This window comes from Marmota flaviventris, chromosome 18 (genome assembly GCF_047511675.1).
Source record: "Marmota flaviventris isolate mMarFla1 chromosome 18, mMarFla1.hap1, whole genome shotgun sequence".
In the NCBI taxonomy this organism is placed as follows: domain Eukaryota; kingdom Metazoa; phylum Chordata; class Mammalia; order Rodentia; family Sciuridae; genus Marmota; species Marmota flaviventris.
In genome coordinates this window covers 36,660,713-36,684,798 of record NC_092515.1, presented here as the reverse complement: position 1 = coordinate 36,684,798, position 24,086 = coordinate 36,660,713, and the positions used below count along the sequence as shown (strand labels likewise).

The window sequence follows — 24,086 nt, the reverse complement described above, 5'->3', positions numbered from 1 at the left end:
TAAAATTTTTTATTTAGAGAGGGGTCTCACTAAGTTGCTGAGGCTGGCATTGATCTTGTGATACTCCTGCCTCTCTCCTGAGTAACCGGATTACAAACCTGTGCCACCACATCCAGGAAAGTATTTTCCTTATATCCTTAATTCGATAAGATTTTTTCTATTAATTTTTACTTCTTAAACTTTGAAAAAATCAACTAAGACACAAACATATTAGCCTAGACCTATACTGGGTTACGATCATCACTATCACTCTCTTCCACCTGCACATCTTGTCCCACTAGGAAATGCACCAACACACATGGAGTTGTCATCCTATGTAGTGACAATGTCTTCTGGAATACCTTCTCAAGGACCCATCTGAGGGTTGTTTTATGGTGAATTTTTTTTTTTTTTTTTTAGATATAAGTACACTGTAATGATTGCTAAAAAATATAATACACAATAATAGTCACTTTATTTATCATCAAGTATTACATACCGTACATATACATGTGCTGTATGCTTTTATACAATTGGCAACACAGGCTTGTTTACAGCAGCATCACTAGATGTGAGGAATGCTTTGCAATAGAGGTGATGGTTTCACTAGGCAGTAGCAATCTGCATGTCCGTTATAATCTAGGGGACTGCCATCGTCTGTCAGTCTGCCATCAGTCTGTCGTTGACTGAACATCATCATGCGGTACCTGACTATTGAGGAAAGCTGCTTCTTAATTACCACATCCTCAGGACAGAGAAGCAATCTGCAAATTACCTTCTCCTCGACAGTCCTGTACTTTGTAGATGCAGGAACTAACAGCAACATCAGGATTAGGCCCTTAGGGATTCTCTTCCCTTAAACACCCAAATCTGTTTCTGTAGTGTAAAAGATTCTGTTGTGTGGACTATAAACACATGGAGAAGAAAGAAGAAACTAATATGCACATTCTCACATGTGAGTATTATCTGAGATTTAGACCCAGCTCTCCAGAACTGGAAAAGCTGGGTGGCCTTAGACAGCAATGACAGCCATAACCTCACACCATTTCCCAAGCTTGGCACACATAGGGTTTCACTTACCCAGCACCTTCCCCTGGGTCTTGCTGGGGTTAAGCCACTGAATGAAGGTATTAACTATAACCTTACCCTCCCTGTTCAGGAAAATACCCTAGAAAGCAAGTGAGTGAAAGCAGTAATAGTACAGGTGACCTTCAGGCCCCGGGAACTTAGAAAAGGCAAGCTTCAAAATTATCTATTAGTACCAAAGTATCTTCAATCCCACTTGAACATCACTACGCTGTGGTTAAAGAATTGTGGTCTCTAAAATAGTAAGTGTGTAAAATGGTTCACATACTTTGTGGGTGTGGGAAGACAATACTAGAACTCTGGACATTTTTATCTCATTTAAAAACTAGGATTTGTTTTATAACATAAAATTGTTTTAAACTAATAGTACTACATGTATAAAACTCAAATACCCATTTAATGGAAACACATGATAAAATGTGTTTTACTGATTTGGGTATGTGAAAAAAAAAAGAAACCATCAACCTAAAAGAAAATGAAATTCATTTTCTTTATTTAATTGCAAATTTCAGAAAAGAATTAGTACTCGGGAGATGAAAGAGAAGTGGTTGAAACATTTAAAGGTCCAGTTCTTTTCCTACTAGTTAGTAAAACCGACACTAAAAACTACTGCAACAGTAAGAAATAGATAAAAGAGAAAGGAAACAGAGGGACACACTAGAGATGGAGTGAGAACAGCTTCTTTCATCCATCCGTGCACCCCCCCCAAAAAAAAAAAAAAAAAAAACCACACCAGGAGGAGTTATGATAGAGCCCGCTGGAGCAGCTGAGGGAAAATGTAAAATGGACAAGCTCTTGACATTCCCATGTAGCTTTGAGCACTGGATCTCTTAAAGAAAAAACAGACAACTAGTTCTACAGTACCTAATACTGTAGGAAAATGAAAGCCACATGTGAAGCTAGACTCATATAATCACACTGAAGCCACAACCTCAAGGTGGGAAGGCAGAGGGTACCTGGGAGTAACTACATATGGCAATAAGCAGCCTGTCCTCTTACCAGCTAGACATGTCTTGCTTGGTTTTAGGTTAGACCTTTTCCAAGGAAGCAGTACTATCCATCTATGTCCACCCTGGTCTGTAAATCACAGTGGGACAGCCGCAGGAAGCGCAATGATTCAAACTGTACCAGAACTTGAGGACTCAACATGAAATAAGCTTTTGTGATTTCTAGACTGATTTAACTGGGAAGCATGGGAGCTGCAATCACGCGAGTTAAAAAAGAAACACTGATGTATCGAGGACTCTTCGCTAAGTGAAATAAGCAGTCACAAAAGGACAAATGCTCCATGATTCCTCTCCTGAGGGATGAGAGTATATTAACAGAGGAAGAGTAGAATGGTGGGGGTGGGGCATGGGAGAGCCGGGAGCTACTGTTTAGTGGATACAGGGTTTCAGTTTGGGGAGATGGAAGGGTTTTGGATATGGATGGTGGTGATGGTTACACAACAGTGTGAATGCACTCAGTCCTACTGAGCAACGCACTTAAATAAGTGACTAAATTTGTTACATAATTTTACAATAAGAATGATCACTGAAATTAGAAAAAAAAATTAATGAAGCAGTCACTGTGAAATTGAAGAATTCAATATGAAACAAAATTAAAAACCTTTTTGAAATCAAAATGCAAGTACATAGCTCTAAGCTCAAGGTCTTGAGGACAAATCATGAGTCCTATTAAAGGAAAAACCATTTTAAAACACTAGCAGATGGGCTGGGGATGTGGCTCAGTGGTAGAGCACTTGCCTGGCATGCATGAGGCCCCAGATTTGAGACCCCGTACAATCAAAAACAATCCCCCAAAGAACACCCACTAGCAAACAGGCCACCATGTACCTTTCCTTCATTCCATGCCTAACTTTTCCAGTAGTGGTGGTCACTTTTTTGTTCAGCTTTGCCCTGTCCTGTTATTCATAATACACAAATGAAAAGTCCCAGAAACCAGTTCTGTTTGGGAAGGTTTTCTTTTGTTCTAGGCTTCGGTGGTTAATATGCTTGACAAATTTCAGAGTCTCTCTATCTCTGTAGATCAATGCCACAGAATTGTTTTCTGGAGTCACTGTTAGCAGCTGAAATAGGCAAATACAAAGCCACATCAGAACACAGAGCACATTCTCAAGTCTTCAACAGTTCACCATGGACACATGGTTTCCACATCAAGTATCTAAGCTGGGGATGGGGGTCCTTTGAAAGATCCTTTACTAGGAGATGAGCTTTTTTTCTGGTTGCCAAGGCATTTTCAAACAGGCCCTATTCCAGCAGCACAGACCAAGAAAGAATCTACCTAATGAAATCAAAATGCAAGTATATAACTCTAAGCTCAAGGTCTAGGTTGATATGGATGGCGGTGATGGTCACACAACAGTGTGAATCATTTACATCTAGCTATACTGAAAGACTCAAGGGAGTGTACCACAGCCTCTTAATCTGGATTTCTCAGAATAAATGCTTAGCATCTTTATTGCATGCTGAGTATTTGCTTATAGAACTTAGAACCATTGCAAGGCAGGATTTATCAACTAAAGACGCTGCAGAGGTCATAAAGATAAGGTCAATGGAGAAGGAAAGCTTTCTCAAGAACTGAAAAGGAGAGTCTGCTATTAGAAACAACTTACCTCTTCATCTTCACCTTTGGCAATGTAGGAGGTAAAGCCACCATATTCTGGCTCCCAGCCTGACAAGGGGAAAACATAACACTCAGAGGGCTCTTGCTGCAAGAGTCACATCACCTGCTAAAAAGTGAGGGGTCTGGGACTCAGCAGTCACCGGCTCTAAGACTTGGGAGCTTGAGTTTATCATCTGTTTTTAGGGGTTCCCTTTCCCCTAAATGCCTACTTTCCCAAGAGAGCTGAACTGGGATGCAGGCCTACTTCGATCAACACTGAATAAGAAAATTAAGAGATAATTAAAGGGCAACAAAAGCTGTGGACCAAATCCAGAATAAGTCCACAATTTACTGGAGTAAAATTATGGCAAGGTCCATCTCCCCCTTTTCCAGTCACAGATAGAATCCATTTTGACATGAAAGATAGTAATTCATGACCCCCAACAACCCTCTGCACTGTTAAGATTCTGTGACCTGAGATCTTGACCATAGCAAACTACTTTTGAATTTATTCGGCTGGAGAGGGTCACTCAGGAGGCTGCCTTCTAAGGAAACACTCACTGCTTTCCCTCCTCCCTCTTACCTTCACAGCCACAGTAGAAAAGCAGGTCCAGGGCGAACTCTGTCTTGTTGTTGTCGTGGATTAAAGTGTAATGCCCAGTCTTCCAACGCCTCAGCTCTCCCTGGCACGTGGGGACACTTGACTCTTACAAAAACAAAAGGGCCAGTAGATTTAAAAAATAACTCTGATATAAATGTTAGATTGTAAAGAAATGAAAATTATGTAAGGTACTAAGAGGAACCCATTCCCCTAAACCTTTAACTGATCTACTGTTCCACTATTTGGTTATTTTTTTAATTTTTAAAAAAACTCTGGGCTGGGTTGTGGCTCAGAGATACAGTGCTTGCCTAGCATGCATGAGGCACTGGGCTTGATCCTCAGCATACATAAAAATAAAATAAAGGCATTGTGTCCACCTATAACTGAAAAAAATAAATGTTAAAATTTATGCAGTACTGGGGATTGAGCTCACGGCCTTGTGCATGCTAAGCCAGTGCTTTATCACTGAGATATACCCTGAGTCTTATTTTTTTTTTTTTTTTAAGTGATGCTGGGAATTGAACCCAGGGCCTTGTGCATGTGCAGCAAGCACTCTACCAACTGAGCTATGTCCCCAGCTCTACCCCGAGTCTTTTAAATTTTATTTATTAAAAATATTTTTTTTTTTTTTTGGACTGGGAATTGAAACTCGAGTACTCTATCACTGAGCTACCTTTTTTTCAAATTTTGAGACAAGGTCTTGCTAAATTGCTCAGGCTGACCTTAAACTTTTGATCTTATTGCCCCAGCTTTCTGAGTAACTGGTATTACAGGCACAAGCCACCAATGCATGGTTTTACCATCCAGTCCTACAAATGACAAGAAATTACTGGGTCTGACTCTGGTGCTGGGGAGGGAGGTTGAATTTCAATTTCTTTATAATAAATTTCAGATGAAGTAAAGAATTATGCAAAATAAATAAAACCTAAGAATTACTTTATATACTCTTGAAATAAGGAAGAGATTTCTAAACATGTCACCACATACACACATACAAAAAAAAGTCACCACACACAAAAACAAAACAAAACCCAAAGCCACGAAAAGCAGACAGATCTGATTACTAAAACATTTTATAAAACTTGTGGGCCGGGAATAGAGTTCAGTGGTGTAGTGCTTATTTGCCCAGTACACAAGAAGCCCTAGGTTCAAGCCCCAGCATGAAGGAAAAAAGTTTAAAACAAGTTGAACAAAACTTAAAAAAGCAAACTATTACAACAGGACAGAGGGACAAGGTTCCTATACATAACATTTTTTCACAACCAATAAGAAAATGACAAAACCCCCTAATTATAAAAGAAAATTAAGTAATAAATACAAGGAAATTTTACAACCACACATTATTAATCAGTGAAAGGTATATGCTATTTCACCAACATAATAAGCACAGGTGGAAATGAAAACACATAATTAGTTTCCCAGGAAGAAGGGAAGTGTCATGTACAATGCTGCTGGGAGGGCAGGGATGATTTCAGTTTAGGGGAGTGCAGTTTGCCAGTCGATTTAAAACTCTGAGCAGTTTTGACATAGCACTTGCATTTTTTTTTTCATGGTATACTGGAGACTGAATCCAAAGGTGCTCTACCACTGAGGTACATCTCCATTCTTCCTTATTTTTATTTTGAGTCAGGAATTCACTAAGATATTGCAGCTGCCCTCGAACTTGCAATCTTCCTGATTCAGTTTCACAAGTTATGCCCATTGCACTAAACAATTTGCACTTTTAAGAAGTTATTTTAAGAAATAACAATAGTGAAGAACTAGAAACAATCTGAATAACTACACAGGACTGGTTAAGTTCATGTGATGAAATACCTTGCAGTCATTAAAAATTATAACAGTGGTTTTCAAAACTTTTAGCTATGCATTCTTAAAATGAACTACAGACTCGGAGGCTGAGGCAGGAAGATCTCAGGTTTGAGTCCAGTCTCTGCAATTCAGTGAGACCCTCAGCAACTCAGTGAGACCCTTTTTCAAAATAAAAAAGAATGGGGGTGTAGCTCAGTGATAAATGCCCCTGGGTTCAATCTCCAGTACCCCCCCCCCCCAAAAAAAAAGAAAAAAAAAAAAAAAGGAAAGATATAAGAAAGAGGCTTATAAAATACTATGTGTGAAAAAACATTACAAAACAACATATATGGTATAATCCCATTATAAACACACACAAACCCTGTACATGTGTATATGCCTACAAAGCAAAAAAAAAAAAAAGACTGGAACATATTACAAATGTTAATAGTGGCCACCTTTAGGTGATTATTATTTTCCCTTTATTTATTTGTTTTCAACATTCTGAAATTGACATGTGTCTTTATATTTAAAATGTCCTTAAAATTACCAGGTTTGTATTGGTTTTTGTTATCTGACTAGTCATGCCCTAACTATGTCCAAAATGCTGCTATTATACACAAAGCAATTTTACACCTTTTACTTAAAAACAAACTATAGCTTTGTTCAGGTAAACTTTGTAAACTGATCTTTCTAATTCATTTTTATATTCCCTACTTAATTTTTGGCCTAGGGCCTTACATACAATAGATGCTCAAAAAACAAAATAAAGTATCTTTTGATTTCTCATACAGATTTTTATTCTAAGTTGCAGGTCCCCATAAAAATGAAACCAAAAAGGAACAGAAGATTTTTTTTAATCCTTGATTCTTCACTGACCTTCACCCAAATTCCTTTTAGGTTCTAGGCATAGATGCCAGTATCAATTACCAAGGAAAACTAATCTATGAAAAAGAGGTTGTCCTGTATATTGAGTAGCACAGAAAAGGCCATGTAGGGCTAGTTTTCGTAAATATCCATGGTGACTGAAGTGCCTGGTTAGTCAGTTCTGGGAGGCCACAGAGTGAGTGTTGTTGATCATGGTTAGCATCTTACAAAGGTGATTTTGTTTCCACAGGTCTGCCCGCTTGCTGCACAGGGTCCTTTGAAAGAAGCAAAGTGGAAGCAAGGCATGTAAGACTGAGCAAAGTGACTGGGTGACGGATTTTCCAATCTAAATGGTCAACAGATGCTGAGAGATCTAAGCTGAATTTGTAGCTTGGTTAATGGTTCCAAAATTTCCAAAGAAGCATTACTGCCTATATTGCTTTCTTTTCCATCTTATTTGTAGATGATTTAAGTTCCTCTGCTTATAATAATTTCCCTCTATACACCAGTCCAAATTCAAGCAAGTTTTCTTAGGCTACTTTCGGTCTTGGCAGAAATTAGTTGCTAGCCTTCCTCTCCTTCACGTTCATGTGTTTTAGAGCAACTGTAGCAGCCATAGCCTAAGATTATTCCACCCTTTATACTATTTTCTCCACCATGTGTACTATTCTTAGCCTAATACAATGCACTAGCTGTTCCCTTACCTAGAATTTTTTCCTGCAGATTCTTCCTGTAATTTAGATCTGAGCTTAAATAAACGCCAGCTCCTCAGGGAGGCTTTTCTGGAGGGGCTCAGTCATTTATCACATGCCCCTATTACAATGCTATGCACAGCACTTATCATACTTCTTGTGTGTAGAGACATTTAACCGCTGTCCCTTCCTACTGCAATGTAAACTCCAGGGAAACAGAGATCTTGTCCTTGTCCATTTTGTTTTCCAGCTCCTGAAATGGGGCTCACAGTAGCAGATGCTCAAGAAACATTTGTTGAATGAATAAATGACTAAATGATAAATGGTTAATGGTAAACAAGGACAAATCCTAACAGCAGCTCACCTTTCTTTGCTTCGTTGTCTTCTGGCACTGGGTCTGTCTGCTCATGGCTCTGCTGGCTGTTGCTCCTGATGGCTGCCTGATTATTCTCGGGCTCAGAGGAGCTCTGGCTAGTTCCTTCTTCAGTGCTATCAGCAGCACAGGCTGCTTCTCCCTCTTTTTGGTCCTCAATCTCTTCTGAAGGTGCCAAGAAGTGAAGCTTCAGGCCTGTGAAGTTGGAGAGCAGCAAAAACAGTGCCTCCGAGCGAAATAACTCCATACAGTCCTTCAGTACATCAGGGAGCTTACTCTCCTCAGCTTTCTCATAAAACCTGAAAAGCAATAATGTCAAGTTGCATCAAGTTCCACATGTAAAATTACTCATGGAATAAAAGATCATCATCAACTTTATACCTCTTCCCCTAAATCTTGGCACAGGTTACTAAAACAAAGTTACTACAATGGAGAGATTTTGCTAAGGTCTGGATGTCCCTGACAAAATGGATGCTCCTTGAAACAAATGGTTGTTAAAGCTAAGGTCCTATTGTTGGAAGTGAGCTGTTCAGACAAAAAAAAGTAGGCGCTAAATGCAGATGCAAACATCTCAGAGGACAGGTTCTACCTTTTGTTAGGGGGACCACGGCTACTCCATTCCACATCTCCTTGCTCCAAGGCCTCACAGACTTTTGCAAATTTCTCCGGCTGGAAAATAAGCAATAAAGAAGCAATGAACACCAGGCGCAGTGGCATAGGCCTGTAACCTCAGTGGCTCAGGAGGCTGAGGCAGGAGGATCGCAAGTTCAAAGCTAGCCTCAGCAAGGTGCTTAGCAATTCAGTGAGACCCTTCTCTAAATAGAATACAAAATCGGGGTGGGGATGTGGCTCAGTAGTCAAGTGTCCCTGAGTTCAATTCCTGGTAATCTCCTGCAAAAAAACCCAAAAAACAAAAAACCAGGAGCAATTAGCATTGGACACACCTATAGTCCCAGCAGCTCTGAAGGCTGACACATGAGGATCACGCGTTCAAAGCCAGCCTCAGCAAATGTGAGACGCTAAGAAACTCAATGAGCCCCTGTCTCTAAATAAAATACAAAATAGGGCTGGGGATGTGGCTCAGTGATTGAGTGCCCCGAGTTCAATCCCTGGTACCAAAAAAAAAAAAAAAAAAAATCAAGTACAATACAAGAAACTCATTAATCTACTGAAACATTCACAAGACGCTTTGAATTTATTTGTTTAATGCAATTTCCTATGGCTTCTTAACAGTTATAAATACGTAAAAGATAAAGGACAGCATAGTTTTTAAATAGGGTTAAACAAATTTATTTACTATAATTTTCAAATTCTATAATATTCTAAAGTCATCTATAACAATCTGAGAGAGAGAGAAGGAGAGAGAGAGAAGGAAAGAGACAGAGAAAATTGAGAGAAAACTATGTGTGAGAGAATGTAAAATCTCTCTTCTCCTTTTCATAGAGGAGAAGCTCCTTTTGGAAGTCTAACTCCATGGGACTCATGGTCAACTGTGAAGCACCTTACCAACACATTATCTCATGTGGCCCTCACAATAACTCTGCAAGAAACACATGGCAGGTATTATCCTAGTATAATTAATGATAAAACAGATATACAGATTTAGTGATTTGCTCAGGTTAGTAAAACTAGAGTCAGGACATGATCAGTTTTCTGACTTCAGATCTGCCTCATCATTGTTAAACACTCATTAGTAGGTGTAAATCAACTATAATTAGTAATTTATTATAAAATAATAATAAGCACCATATTCATCAAATGAATAGAAAGGCAACTAGACACAACTCCCTTTCAGTGTAGAAGTTTTCTGTGTTTGGACCATTAAGGATAGGGAACTGGGAGATTCAACCTACCAGACATACGACTGATACCAATGTTTAACATCACCATTTTTGTATTCTGTCTATTCACCCATTCAAGTAAGACTGTATATCAAACAAGATATACAGAACAGGGCCAGGTGCAGTTGTATATGCCTATAATCCTACCTATTCAGAAGGCTGAGGCAGAAAGATCACAAGTTTGAGGCCAGCCTGGGCAATTTAGCAATATCCTGTCTCAAGACCAAAAAAGGGGTGGGGACGTAGCTCAGTGCCTGACCTACCTTAAGAAACTCCTTCAGGAGAATTTCAGACCGTTCTTCAAATTCTTCTTGAATCTGAGCTTGGTAATCCATGTCAAGGTACGTAGGGTTGATCCACTCATATAAAATTTCATGCTTTTAGAGAAGTCACAGATGCAAAAGATGATTTAATTATTACTGCAGCATTTGTTTTTACATTATTTCACATTAGTAAGATACATGCAAATCCTCACTTTATAAGTTTCTCCTATTAAACAGCTAGGCACAGTGGTACACACTTGTAATCCCAGCTACTTGGGAGGCTGAGGGAGGAGTATCCCAAGTTCAAGGCCAACTTGGACAAATTAGTGAGACACTGTCTGAAAATAAAAATAAAAAGACCTCGGGATGTAGTTCAGTGATAAGAGTGCCTGCCTAGCATATATAATGCCCTGGGTTTAAAAAAACACTACAAAAAAATTATTTAAAATTTTAAAAGTGGAAAGGGCAAGCTCAAAATCTAGTTTCATTATCAGGAAGAGCTCATCTTAAAATCAGAAAAACAAATAAAATACTACAGCTCAAAGATAAGAATTCCAATAACTTATCCTTACATCTTGCGGGATGTGAGGGTTCCGAGGAATGAGGGGTTCAAAGTAGTTGGGAGGCCTGGTCAGGGAAGGACCATGAAACCAGCCACTTATAGACAAACGTGACTTTTCTTCAGAGAGAACTTCAGACACCTGAAAGGACAAGACAGCAGCACATCAACACAAAGATGAAGAAAGAGGGCATCAGCTAAGGCACATTAATCTGGGGCTCCTTCAAGCTAGGTACTAAAATGACCTGGTCAGATAATAAGCCCAACAGGAAGCTGTCACATTTAGATATCAATAGATGACAAAAAAGCATGATCCTTAGTACTCTATGTAATTTGTGGCTTATGATCTTTACCTGGTGAAAGGATACTGGCGACACTTCAAAGAAAACCAGTTTGTTCCATGAAGGGATAAGAGACTTGACAATCTGCTTCGGTTGAAAGTGTTCTGCGCCAGGAGAGAACACATCCACAAAGGTGGTTCATTATCATTAACCATCCCCAGGCTGCCTCATCTCTTCACAATCCTCAAATTTCTAAGGGTATTTAGATTTATAAAACTCTTCAGATCCTGAAAGATTAACCCCTTCATCTGTTTCACTCATACTTGCTAGTTCTGCTAGGTGACATGTATTCTTACTGTATCACACATCTGCCATTGATAAGGGCTGGGGGAGGTTCTGAAAATTCTCCTAGTGTCAACCTCTGGTGTCAATCATTCAAAAAAATCTCTGACTTCCTATCATACAGACCAGCTACAGGTGGCTTTGTATGCTTTCTACCTTTCCACAGTCAGTATCAGAAGCAGAAGCTATTTCTCACCTTAAATCAATTCTAATTAACTTTCACTTTAAGTATAATTTCAAGAGGTGGTTGTCAGGGCTGGCTTCAATTCCTCCTGAGGCAGTCACTATAATGAATAGCTTCCACGCCCTTTAGGGAGGACACACAGTGTATATAAGAATGGTGGTGCTTAATCAACAGGGATTAATTTAGAGGTGGTCAGTGGCAGTGATGAACACAAACTTAACTTACCATCAACGTTGTACAGGTCTAGGGTGCCTCCCAAACTCCTATCCCAGGAAGGAACAAGGTACAGAATGAAGGCAATCCGACGCCCCTCTAGCTCATCATCATGGCAGAGCAGGGCATCTGCAATAGTTGAATGCACACCTCAGATCCTTGCAGACAATGAGCTGCTGCCACTTTACTCTGCATCAACGATCAGTCCTTCTGATATTCATCTTTAATGCCAGCTCCAGTTTTAAATGTCCCCTGCCTTTAAAATGACATTTCTTCTTCTTTTGTAAGTATAAAAATAAAACTGCCAACATAGAAACTCTATACTGAAAAGTGCCCATACAATATTTTTATATATATTCTTCCAGTATTTTTCTTATATGTGTGCATTTACTTTAAAAAAATAATGTTCTCCTACAGTGGTTGTTTGAGGCCTACATTTTTTATTACACGGCAAGAATCTTTCCACATCAACATACAGATCTGACATCACTTTTAATGGCTGCACAGTTATTCTATATGAATTATAGATTTACTTCCTTTCCCTTTTAGTTAGTTTCCTATTTGTTAACTAAGTTGTTTCTACTACTTGGCTATTTTAAAGAATACTTTATATAGATCTTGTAGTACCGGTTCCCGTTAACTCCTTAAGCTACATTTGCCATCTGATGGCCTTTTAGCCTTAGCAATGTAGGTATCTATGTGGAATCAGATGGGGAGAGAAGGCTTCACGGGACTGAGATCATATAAACATGGAATGATTGTTCCAATAAATAAATGTGTTAAAGATAATGGAAACCAGGTTTCTCACTGTGGAAGAAGGGAATTACAAATATGGGAAAGAAATTTAGAAGGAACCCTGTGATGTTCAATTCAAACTGGAAGATCAATGTAAATTCAGTCTCTTATATCTGTATAGACTTATATAGGTACAGAAAAACTTACAAATGTAAATGTATGTTTATGCATCCATGTGTATCTTGATATGTATACCAGTATGGGCTACCTCTTTCCGATAAAAGGGTCTGGGAATAGTGCACCATAGTGGCAAGGACACTTAGAGCCTAGAGCTTAGTTTTTAAGTATCATTCTTCACTAAAAGGAACCAAGGCTCTTTGGAATAATGGCTGACCCTAAGTTGTTCTAGGACCTAGGCATCAGTAATATAAGCATGGGAAAATCTTGCTTTGCAGAAATTAAAAAATAAAAGTATGATGGGACTAAGGAAAGGAGACAGAAGTCAGTTTGAAGATACTCTCCTTGATCAAGGATGATATAAGCATCAATACAATAATAGTAACTGATAACAACCCATTACATAATCCATATCAACATGATTAAATGATTAAAAGTGGGGAGAAAGATTTTCTGTACAGTAAAATGACAATTAATAAACAGAAGAAATAACTGTATTATAAAATCAACATTTGGCAACCTTCGCTGCAATAATTTAGCAAGACACCACTAAAAGAGTGAATCAAAGTTCAGTGAGAAAAGAGACAATTACCTAATCTTAAAGTATCTCTCCACAAAATACATACTGATGAAGGGAAAAAAGAACAGTGGACTAACCTATTCTTAGCAAACCTAATTAAGTAATCAAAGTTAATATCACTAATAATGTGACACACAGAAACTGTGTACCATTGTAGGATTCAGTGAAGACAACACAGCAACATTAATAATATTCCTGCCTAAGCTGCTCAGACTGAATCCAATACTGAGGAAACTTCAAAGACCAATTTGAATTGAGGAATATTAACAAAATAACTCATCTTCAAATTTTCAAAAGCTTCAAGATTTGGAGAGTCCAGGAATGACTGAGAATTACTGTTCTAGACTGAGGGAGCCTGAAAAGACACATGAGGAAGCACTATGTGCAACCCTTGACTGGATTCTTTTGCTACCAAGGACCAAATGATGAAATGTAAATGTGGCCTGCAGATTAGATGAGAATAATGTACAAATGCTAATTTCCTGATTTTGATGGGTTATTACTATCATGTTGGAGAACATACTTGTTACAGAAATTACTGAAGTATTCAGGGGTTATGGATGACCATGACTATGACCTACTTTCAAGTAAAATAGGAAACAAATTATTTGAACTACACTTGCTACTTTTCTATAATTTTGAAATTACTAGAAAATAAAAAGAAAAAAATATATTTAATATAAATGGCCAGGCACACACCTGTAATACTAGCTACCTGGGAGGCCAAGTTAGGAGGATCATAATGTTCAAGGCTAACATGGGGCAATGTAGCAAGACCATGTCTCAAAATAAAAAGAAAAGGGCTGGAGCTATATAGCTCATTGGCAGAGCACTTGCTTAGCATATGTGAGGTCCTGGGTTTGATACCTAGTACCATAAAAGGAATCAATTAATTAATAAATAAAATTTTGTTATACGACATGGCTTTTCATATGTATAACTAAGTTAAAAACAAACAATAAGAAAATACTTTTCCTGGGGCTGCAGTTATAGCTCAGTGGTAGAGTGCTTGCCTAGCATATGTGAGGCACTGGGTTCAATCCTCAGTACCACATAAAAATAAATAAATAAAGGTATAAAAAATACAGTAACATAAAAAAAAAAAAGAAAATACTTCTCCTTCTACATTAAAAGCTAAACTTATATTAAAAAATACATTTATGTGTCCTGAAAAGAGAACTGGAAGAATGCAGTTCTCAAACTGGTGACAATGAATATCTCTCAGGAGAAGAAGGAGTACGGAGGTGACAGGGACTGTCATGGCATTCACATTTGAATTTGAAATAAAGAGAAATGGCACTGAGGGAGATGACTGTTTCTTAGGAACTCTTAGAACAGAATTTATACTATTATCTTTGAATCTCAAGATACTGCCTGCCAGGTTAGTGTGTATGTGCATTATGAGCATTTTTTCCCTTGAAAATATGGTCAATAGCTTTCATCATATTTCCAGAGAACAGCTGTCTCATCCCCTCCAACATGGTGGCTATTTCTGTATATGAGCTGGGTCCTTAGGAAAATCCTAATGTTATATAGGGATATTTAGGCTAGTATTTTGGTACTAGTGCTATCTTTCTATCATGGTGGAATTAAAGCCTTTAAATCTTATAGACATCAGGGTTTTATCTTCCTTACCAGTAAATTCATACTTAGCACAGGACATGTCAATGGTTGATTCCAGGTCAATTTTAGAAATGTCAGAAAGCCAGGTCCGGAAATCTTCAAAAAGAAGTTTCCTAGAAGTAAAAACAAAAAATAACTTGTTATGCCAGAGTGTGGGCTCTAACTGGATCTGTGCCACAACTCTTCTTTCTTGGAGATCACATTTTATTAAAGAAATTCATTCTTATTTCATTCAAGACATTCTGAGAATGTTTTTCAGTTTAAACTTGTGTAATTTAAGATTAATGTTCCCAAAGAAATAAATATAAATCTCTAGCTACTAGAGCATATTTTTCTCCAAAGTCTTATTTCATTTTCCTCCTCTTAAAAATTTAAAGTATGTCCTTCCATGGCAGCACTTTGGCCTTTGTCATATCAACTTATCACAGCATTCTAAATTACTGATTTTCAGACATGTTTTTCAGCAGTAAAATGAAAAACTCAACCATTTTTTTTTTTTTGGTATATACCACACTCAGCCTCACTATTTTTCCTTTATACATTTTACTTCCAACACCAAACACGTTTGGTTTTTCTCCCCATACTGACTGATTCTCTGAAACCACCTAGGTATCCTACATTTCAGTTCAATTCTGACACTACCTATGAGAGGTTAGCACAGGTTAAGGGCTGAGTCCCACGGGACTGCCATGCAACTTCAGATACCAATCGCAAGTGCTTCTAAGTAGCTATAAATCAAAGGTTCTTACAACATTTTCCTTAATGTTGGCCATCTCTTAGACAGTTTACTTACTATATTACCGGTTTATTATAAAGCATGCAACTCAGGAACAGCCAGATGGAAGAGATCCATAGAGCAAAGTACTGGGGAAGAGGCAGAGAGCTCCATGTCCTCTGCAGGGACACCACTTTTTAGCACGTCCATGTTTTCAGCAGACTGAAACTCTTCCGTTGGAAAATTCTGTGGAGACTTTACTGATTAACCCAACAATCTGCCAGCCCTTTCTTTCCTTTGGGAGGCTGGGATGGTCAGGGCTAAAAGTTCCAACAGAACCATCACATAGTTAGCTTCCTTGGTAACTAGTCCCTCTCCAGCTTTTGGGCTTTTCAAAAGTCACCTCATCAACATAAACTCAAGTATGGCTGAAAGGGGTTTGTAATAATAATAATAAAAAAAAGAAGCTCCATTCATCTTTACTAATCTTAACAAATTTCCAAAGGTTTTTGGAGCTTGGTGCCAGGAGTGGGGACTAAGATTAAATATATTTTTCTTATCATGCACAAGGCCTGTGGTTTACTCCCCAGTACGAAATACACACACACACACACACACACACACACACACACACACATTTTCTGTTATAAACAGCAATATCACAAACACTAATACTAGACCATTTAATGAACATTTGGGTAATACTGTTGTAGAAGATCACGACTTTAAATCACATTAACAATGAGTACTATACTAGCTGTACAATAATAAATAAAGTCCTTCATTGAAGTTCTGATGCTAGCAGGATACCAGTAAAATATGTGAACACTTCCATTTTCTAGCTAAATTGGTTCTCTAAAGATATCTCTTTAATACAATTTATGACTTATTTGGCCAATCATCTGTGAAATTATGTTAACCTTAATGAGTTAAAAACGTTTTTAAAGGATTTACATTTGTTTGAATAGGCACATAAAGATACTTCATTAATATTTTTTAGAGTACCCTAGTTCAAATGCACAAATGTTCACAACTAAATATCAAGTCTCCAGGTAGATATATTACTTAAACCAAAATATTCTATATAATATTGTGCTTAGTTCAACCACAAGTGTTCTGTAACTTTTAATGTCACTGTAAATTATAAAGAATGGGTAGGCAGGGATTGCAAGCAATTTGTGTGATAAATATTTCTGTAAAGTCTTGATATTTTAAACAACTAATATCATTAAAACTTTAAATCTTTCTTTAACTGGTATCATAAACTTCCACAACTTTATTCCATAAAAGGCTCTTCTAAGGGCTGGGGTTGTGGCTTAGTGGTAGAGTGCTCACGTAGTGCAGGTGAGGCACTGGTTCTAATCCTCAGCACCACATAAAAATAAATAAATAAATGAATAAAAATAAAGTCGTTGTGTCCACCTACAACCAAAAAAAATTTTTCATTTAAAAAAAAAAAGGTTCTTGTACTCTATGAATTTGTCATAGGGACAGGCTTACTTCATGGTCATTATTAGCATCTGTCAGTACTGATGAGAGAAGTTCCAGAATCCAAATGGGGAATGAAAAGATCAACTCTCAGTAATGATCAAGGAATTTTGGTTTTCATTCTTGGCTGTTAACCTTTAGTTATGGATGTTATAGTCTCAGATTAAATAATTACCAGAAGGGTGCTGTGAACTCATGAGATGATGCCTTAAATTGAGACTGTCTTGCTTTGAGGGTGGGGAAAGTCTACACAAATATGAAACACTGTGTTTCAGTTAACATGTAAGCAATACTTCAAGATTTAGAAGAAACAGACTGGGTATGGTGATGCACATCTGTAATTCCAGGGATTCAGGAATCTAAAGCAGGAGCATCACACTTGAGGTCCAGCCTTAGCAACTAAGCAAGACCATGTTTCAACATAAAAAAGGGCTGGTGATGTAGCTCAGTGATAGAGCACTCCTGAATTCAATCCCCAGTAGTGCAAAAAAGGAAAACAAACAAACAAACAACAACAAAAAAACCCAAAAACCCAAAACCAAGATTTAGAGGAAATAACCTATAAAGGTTGCCACCACATTTGAAAGTATTTCAGAGTAAAAAGAGAATGAGAAAAAATAGTTCATACCAGATAGATGATAAACAACTATTATAAAACAACATGTGCTCAATACAGGAAAAAAAAAATCCTATAGAAGTGAAAAAAGAAAAACAAAAATTTATTTGAAAACTTCTAGCCAGGTATGGTACTATATGCCTGTAATCCCAGCGACTGGGGGCGCTGAGGTAGGAGGATCACAAGTTTGAGGCCAGCCTCAGCAACTTAGTGAGACCCTGTCTCAAATAACAAACAATAAAAAAGGTCTGGGGATACAGCTCAGTGATAAAGCACTGATCCCCCCCCCCCAAAAAAAACCCAAACAAACAAAAAACAAAAATCCCCCAAAATCCCAGTGGCCCCCTAGACCCCATGTGCTGTGTAATCCTACTTCTTTTATTTTGTACACATGGATATCCAAGTATATGTGTGCATCTTATTTTTAAATACAAGACCATACTGTATATACTGTTTTTTTTTCCCTTGACACAAATATCTCATGCTGAGTGGACTGGCACACAACTGTAATCCTAGCTGCTCTGAAGGCTAAGGCAGAAGAACTGTAAATTCAAGGCCAGCCTAGGCAGCTCAGTGAGATCCTGTCTCAAAATAAAAAACAAATGGGACCAGGGAATATAGCTCAATGGTACAGAACTTCTGGGTTCAATCCCTAGTAGGCCAAGGGAAAAAATGCATTTCTCTTTATTTTTATTTATTTATTTTTTTAGTTGTAGATGGACACAATATCCTTTGTTTTATTTATTTATTTTTATGTGGTGCCGAGGATCAAACCTAGTGCTTCACACATGTAGGCAAATGCTGTACCACTGAGCTACAACCCCAGCCCCAAAAAATGCATTTCAATGAATCTAAGACAGCTTTGATTTTAAGAAGTATTATTGTATATATCCCTAAGAAAAAATGTTGCCAATTAAACTAGGGCAAAACAGTGATTATGCAAATCACTGGATCTCAGAGATGCTAAAATGTAAAAACTAAAATAAATAAATAGGTAAATACACACATATCCTTATATCTATGTATATATCTGTATATAGTTGTATATTACCCCATGTTATGATTCATACACATATTTAATGACTATATAGTTTTTATTTTATGTTTCGTAACCTTATTTCTGCAAGTAACTACTTAAATCTATGAGTTTTTACTATAATGAACAATATAATAATCTTATATGTAGTCTTTAAGCATATCCTTAATTATTCTGCAATAAGTTCCTATAACTAGAATTACTCTGCAAAAAGATATGAATACTTTTAAAGGTTTTGATGCATCTTTCCAAACCATCTTTTAAAAAAAGACTGCAGCAGTGTATGAAGGTATTTATAGTCCTGTCAACAACGGGGGTTTTGTTTTCAGTACTTCACAATTTACAGTGTGAAAAAAATGGTATCTCCAGTTACTAACAAAGTGAAACACTTATTATTAAGAATTTGAGCCTTGGGCTACGGGTGTGCTCAGAGGTAGAGTGTTTTTCTAGCATATAAAAAGCACTGGGGGCTGGGGTTGTGGCTCAGTGGCAGAGTGATTGCCTAGCATGTGTGAGGCACTGGATTCGAGTCTCGGCACCACATATCAATAAAATAAATAAATAAATAAAGGTCCATTGACAACTAATGTAAAAAAAAAAAAGCCCCGGGGCTCAATCCCAGTGGCCCCCGAGACCCCATGTGCTGTGTATGCACGCACCGCACACCCCCCAAGAACTTGAGCTTTAAAATCATAGGCTTGAGTTTGTATCTCTCAATTTTAGCTGGGGAGACTTGAAGAAGTTGTTTAATTACTCAGAGTCTGTTTCCTACAAAATGGGATAATAATGTCAACAAAGACTATCTGACATAACATTTAAAGCACCTACTACTCTGCCTCACACATATTTGGCACCCAAGAAACCTGATTATTTGTTTACCTTACTGCTGAGATATGAGGTTCTTTTCTCTTCTTCAAATCATCAGACTTGATCATGAAAGAAAAAGACAAGGATTTTTTTGTTATAATATATTAGACACAAGGAGAAGAGCAGTTTAGTGAGAATCTGGCAGTAGAGCATCATGGCTAAGAGCCTGGATTCTGAAACCAGATTAACATAGCCCTTCCATCTGGCAATTCTGACTTGGGCAAGTTACTTGGCCTGAGTGTACCTCATTCATTCAATAAATAAGTAGTTTTCATAGAGAAGTTCATGTTTGTTGAGGTAGACAGACAATGTAAAAAAGGGCACACGATTGGTATAAAGCTGGGAAACAGGAGTGGGGAGTGCTGAGAGCCAGGAGGGGTTTGCAATGATAAATAATGGGACAAGAGCAGGTTTCAGTGAGGTGAGGCAAAGTCAATTCTAAGATGCTGCAAGGATACTGTGGATTAGAACAGAGCAAGGAAAGAGCAGTAGTAGTTGAGATCAAAGAGGTAAAGGGGTTCTTGGAGCTGGTCTATGTCATTTGGCTTTTATTCAAAGGAATGAGGAACCATTGGAGTTTTAAAGCAAAGAAATAATGTGATTCCATTTACATGACTTATTTTCAGTTAAAATTCCCATAAAACTTAGCATTTTAACCATTTGAAAGTGTGTAAACCAACTGGTTTCAGCATATGTATTAATGATGTGCAGTAACCATCAATGCTAGGTCCAGAATTTGACACTCAAAAATGAAATCCTATACCCATCAGGAAGTCACTCCCCATTTTCTCCTATCCTAGCTCCTAGAAATCACTACACTAAAACCATTTCCCACCCCTGTAGATATACTTTCCTATTCTAGATATTATAAAGAAGTGGAATTTACAGCCTTTAGTGTCTGGCTTCTTTCACTTAGCAAATGTTTTCAAGGCTCACCCACGTTGCAGCAATGGATCCCTTTTTATAGCTGAATAAAATTCCATGGAATGAACAAACTATTGTTTATCCATTCACCAGTTGATGGACAGCTGAGGTTTTCCCCTTTTCAGTTATTATAAGTAATGTGACTTATGAACATTTGTGAACAAGTTTTTGTGAACATATATTTTTCAATGTCTAGGGCCAGTTTGCATTGCAAAAGAACACAATAGCTGATATTGTAAAAATAAATGAGGTAGGAGACCGATTAACATATTAGTAGAATAATCCCGGTAAGAGACAAGGACAGGTTGGATCAGATGTTGGCTACTGGCAGTGAAAATGGCACTGAATATATTTTGAAGGTATAGACAGAAAAATTTCCTTGATGGAATGGACATGAAGGGTGAGAAAGGAATCAAAGATGACTCATTTTTGGCTTGAACTACTAGAAAGATCAAGTTGCTGATCAATCAACTGAGATGGGAAAATGGAGCAGACACAGGCAGAGATTAGGAGTTCAGTTTTATAAGCATGAGGGCTTATAAAGGCAGATAACTGGGTTTTCATTAACCTGTGTAATCTTACTATAGACAAAAGTTTAATTTTCATTAGGTTTTCTGATTTAAGAGTCTCACTGTTTTCCTGTATTTAGCTTGGTTGATTCAATCACATGTATGAGGTCCAAGATAGATTGAGGTAGGGCAGGATACTGCCAGCTGACCAGATAATCAGTTCTAGTGTAAAATAATAAAAAGGATAGAAACCCATTATTTACTTTTATCCCAGATAAAATCAAAAGGAAATCGCATAGAAAACAAAATAATTCTTCATTTTTCTTATCTGTATTTTTTGAATATTTTGGCCCTGATGTCATGAGGCTTTCTAAAGGATATCCAACAGTGATATATTCCCTGTACTGAAAGATATCTCCCAAACTGAGAAAACCAATGGCATATTTCTATGCTAGTCTGGGCTGAATCTTTTAAGAGTAAAGAAAATCTTGATTTCGAGATAGTCTTTTCTGCCAAATTAAATTGCCCACCAAAATGGAATGGATTTAACTGGACAGGGTGTAATGCTGGGTATACTACAACATATGAAGCCCACCTAAAACAAAGACATGAACTCAAAATTTTAAATGGTTATTAACTTTTAATGCATAACTCCCTTCACAATACCACTCTCAAATATGTAATTTGTGCCTTTGTTTATAACGAACTTCCTTACTGGCAAAATGTATTGCTAGTCTATTCTTGACTACCTTTGTCACCGTCACCCCTATTATTTCAGACTTTAATGTTTTCTAGAGCAGGCAATGTCAAAATCTCCCTTATGATTATAGCACCTAATACATAGTTAACACTCAGTAGGCTACGTTAAATGAAGGAATGTTCTGAACGACAGAACTCTAAGGACTTCTCCTGGCACCACCCCCACCAAGGCAAACTCGATCTAAAACCTTGAGTCTTAAAGGTATTAAATGGTTTTATAGACAATAAATTTCTGAGGTGGAAGAACTAATGTGACTGGGGAATAAATACCTGCTGGAACTTATATAAATCATTATACTTTTCATGAAAGTCCAAGTTCAAAAGTTCCTTCTGAAGCCCTTCCAAGAAGTCTTGGTTTTGGATGAAGTTTGGGATCACGCAGTGTAGAAAGGGGTCCATGTCCATGGCAATGGCTTCTGTAGGAAGGAAAATATTATCTATGGCTTTCTTTCCTTTTGTGTTTTTGACCCCAAAGTAACACAACAAGGAGAATACAAAAGGGGATGTTGGTCATGAATTTTAGGGGACCCAATGCCTAATATCTAAGATTTGGGTGGGTAGGAAAGAATCGGAAGCTCTGCTCTTTCTTTTCTTTTGGTACCAGGAATTAAACCCGGGGTGCTTAACCACCAAGGCACATCCCCAGCCATTTTTTTTTTTTTAAACTTTTAAACAGGGTCTTGCTAAGTTGCTGAGGTTGGCTTGGAACTTGCAATCCTCCTTCCTCAGCCTCCCAATCACTGGGATTACAGGCCTGTGCCACTATGCCTGGCTAAATGCTGCTTAAAATACTAGTCCTTAAGATGAGCATAGGTGACATCATTAAATCAAAGTTCCTGCTTTTTTTTTAAATTTTAGTTTTTCAGTTTAATGATTACTGAATGTATTTTACATTCTTAATTCTTTCCTCCCAAATCTAAAATTACAATAGAAAAACAAGAGCAACAATGGCTGGTAATTTCTCTTCAACTCTCCCATTTCTTCCCCTAGTTTACTATGGGAGGAAGTTATTACATACTTTTTAAAAATAAAGCAGTTCAGGCATAACTTTTGATTTTTATCCCAACATTGCACCCACTACCTCTGGAAGGCTAGATCACTATTCCTCTAAAACTAACCACCACCACCTCCTACCAGTGCCTGGTTCAGTGGTGCTGTTCATGCATTATTATTTCATTTAACTTTAATGTGTGGGGTAGATATCACTACCCCTATCTTACAGATGAGGGAATTGAGAAGCCTGCCAGTGTCCAAACCCTGCACTTTAAATACTAAGTGATTCACTTTCTTCTCAGTATCCCAAACACCCAGGATTTACCTCATCAAAGCATTTAAACAACTGAAACAAAAAATATATGGTGAACCTTGGAAGAAAATTCATGACACATGAAGAGCTGTATCCTATGAAGTGTAACTTGGAGCTGAGGGTGGAATCCCTTGAGAGATGTTAAAGTGATCCTTCCCTTGGTCAAGACACGTTTATTTCTTAGGTCATACAGCCAGACTCGCCAAAACAAGTGCCTCAGGTATCTGTTCTCTGACAGCTCACAGCAAATGCTCTGGCTAAATTATCATGGGATGATCGAGCATAACGCTTGCCAGAAACATCACGAAAGCCACTTGAATATCTGTCCAAATGTTTACTGGCCCTTACTCAGGGAAACATTTACTGATGCGTGCATGCATCTATCATTGCCATTCAACATCTTTCCGAGATAAATACTGTTAATCTATATAATACTATATATATATGTGTGTATATACGCATATATATATATATATATATATATATATATATATATATATATATATATATATATATAAAGGAACTAAAGCTTAAAAAAGATTAAATCCATTGCCCAACGACGCACCATCAGTAAAAATCCTAACTTCGTAATCTCGGATTTCAGAATTCTGTCAATTGGTGCGTCTACTTCCCGACACTCTCCGGCCTACATTTTTTCTTCTCAGATTTCTCACTTCAGACTAAATTTAAAATGAAAGGGAGCAGCAGTTGAGGCAGGAGGGTCGGAGGTGACCAAAGTCCTCCAAAACCTCTTCCCCCTCGGGCCCGGGCTCCACTCGCAGAGCTTTTCCCCAGGCTTCCAGACCCCTGCGCGGGGGCTCCTCCCTCACAGCACCCGGTTACCGTGATTGAACGGTGTCCTACGGCTCCAGGCCTCAGCCACCTGCTTTTTCAAGGTTTCCTCCGTGACAGCATCGGAAAACTGTGCTATCACCTCCTTTTTTCCCTTCTTCCCCCCCCAAGCCGGGCCAGGCTCCGCGGGCCGCTTTCCACTCATCTCACAAGGTATACGAACCACGCCACACCGATGAAGTGGCTACTTCGTTCCGGAAACTACAATTCCCAGAATGCCCCCGCG

General features: G+C 38.0%; 1 protein-coding gene across 2 annotated transcripts; it reads right to left on the bottom strand.

Annotated features, from left to right (window-relative positions):
• Positions 1–432: 432 nt before the first annotated feature.
• Ogfod1 (2-oxoglutarate and iron dependent oxygenase domain containing 1) lies at positions 433–24,059 on the bottom strand. Of its 2 annotated transcripts, XM_027939103.3 has the most exons (13): positions 23,852–24,059; positions 21,973–22,118; positions 19,523–19,569; positions 14,801–14,901; positions 11,686–11,802; positions 11,007–11,098; positions 10,667–10,795; positions 10,095–10,208; positions 8,580–8,659; positions 7,982–8,289; positions 4,253–4,375; positions 3,680–3,738; positions 433–3,133 (listed from the first exon to the last, which is right to left on the bottom strand). In XM_027939103.3, exons 1-13 carry the CDS (start codon positions 24,003–24,005, stop codon positions 2,972–2,974), a joined length of 1,632 nt encoding a protein of 543 aa, XP_027794904.2. In that variant the 5' UTR covers positions 24,006–24,059; the 3' UTR covers positions 433–2,971. The 2 variants fall into 2 exon arrangements, with proteins under 2 accessions (XP_027794904.2, XP_027794905.2); XM_027939104.3 differs by lacking the exons at positions 433–3,133; positions 3,680–3,738; positions 4,253–4,375 and adding an exon at positions 6,382–7,200.
• Positions 24,060–24,086: the final 27 nt, after the last annotated feature.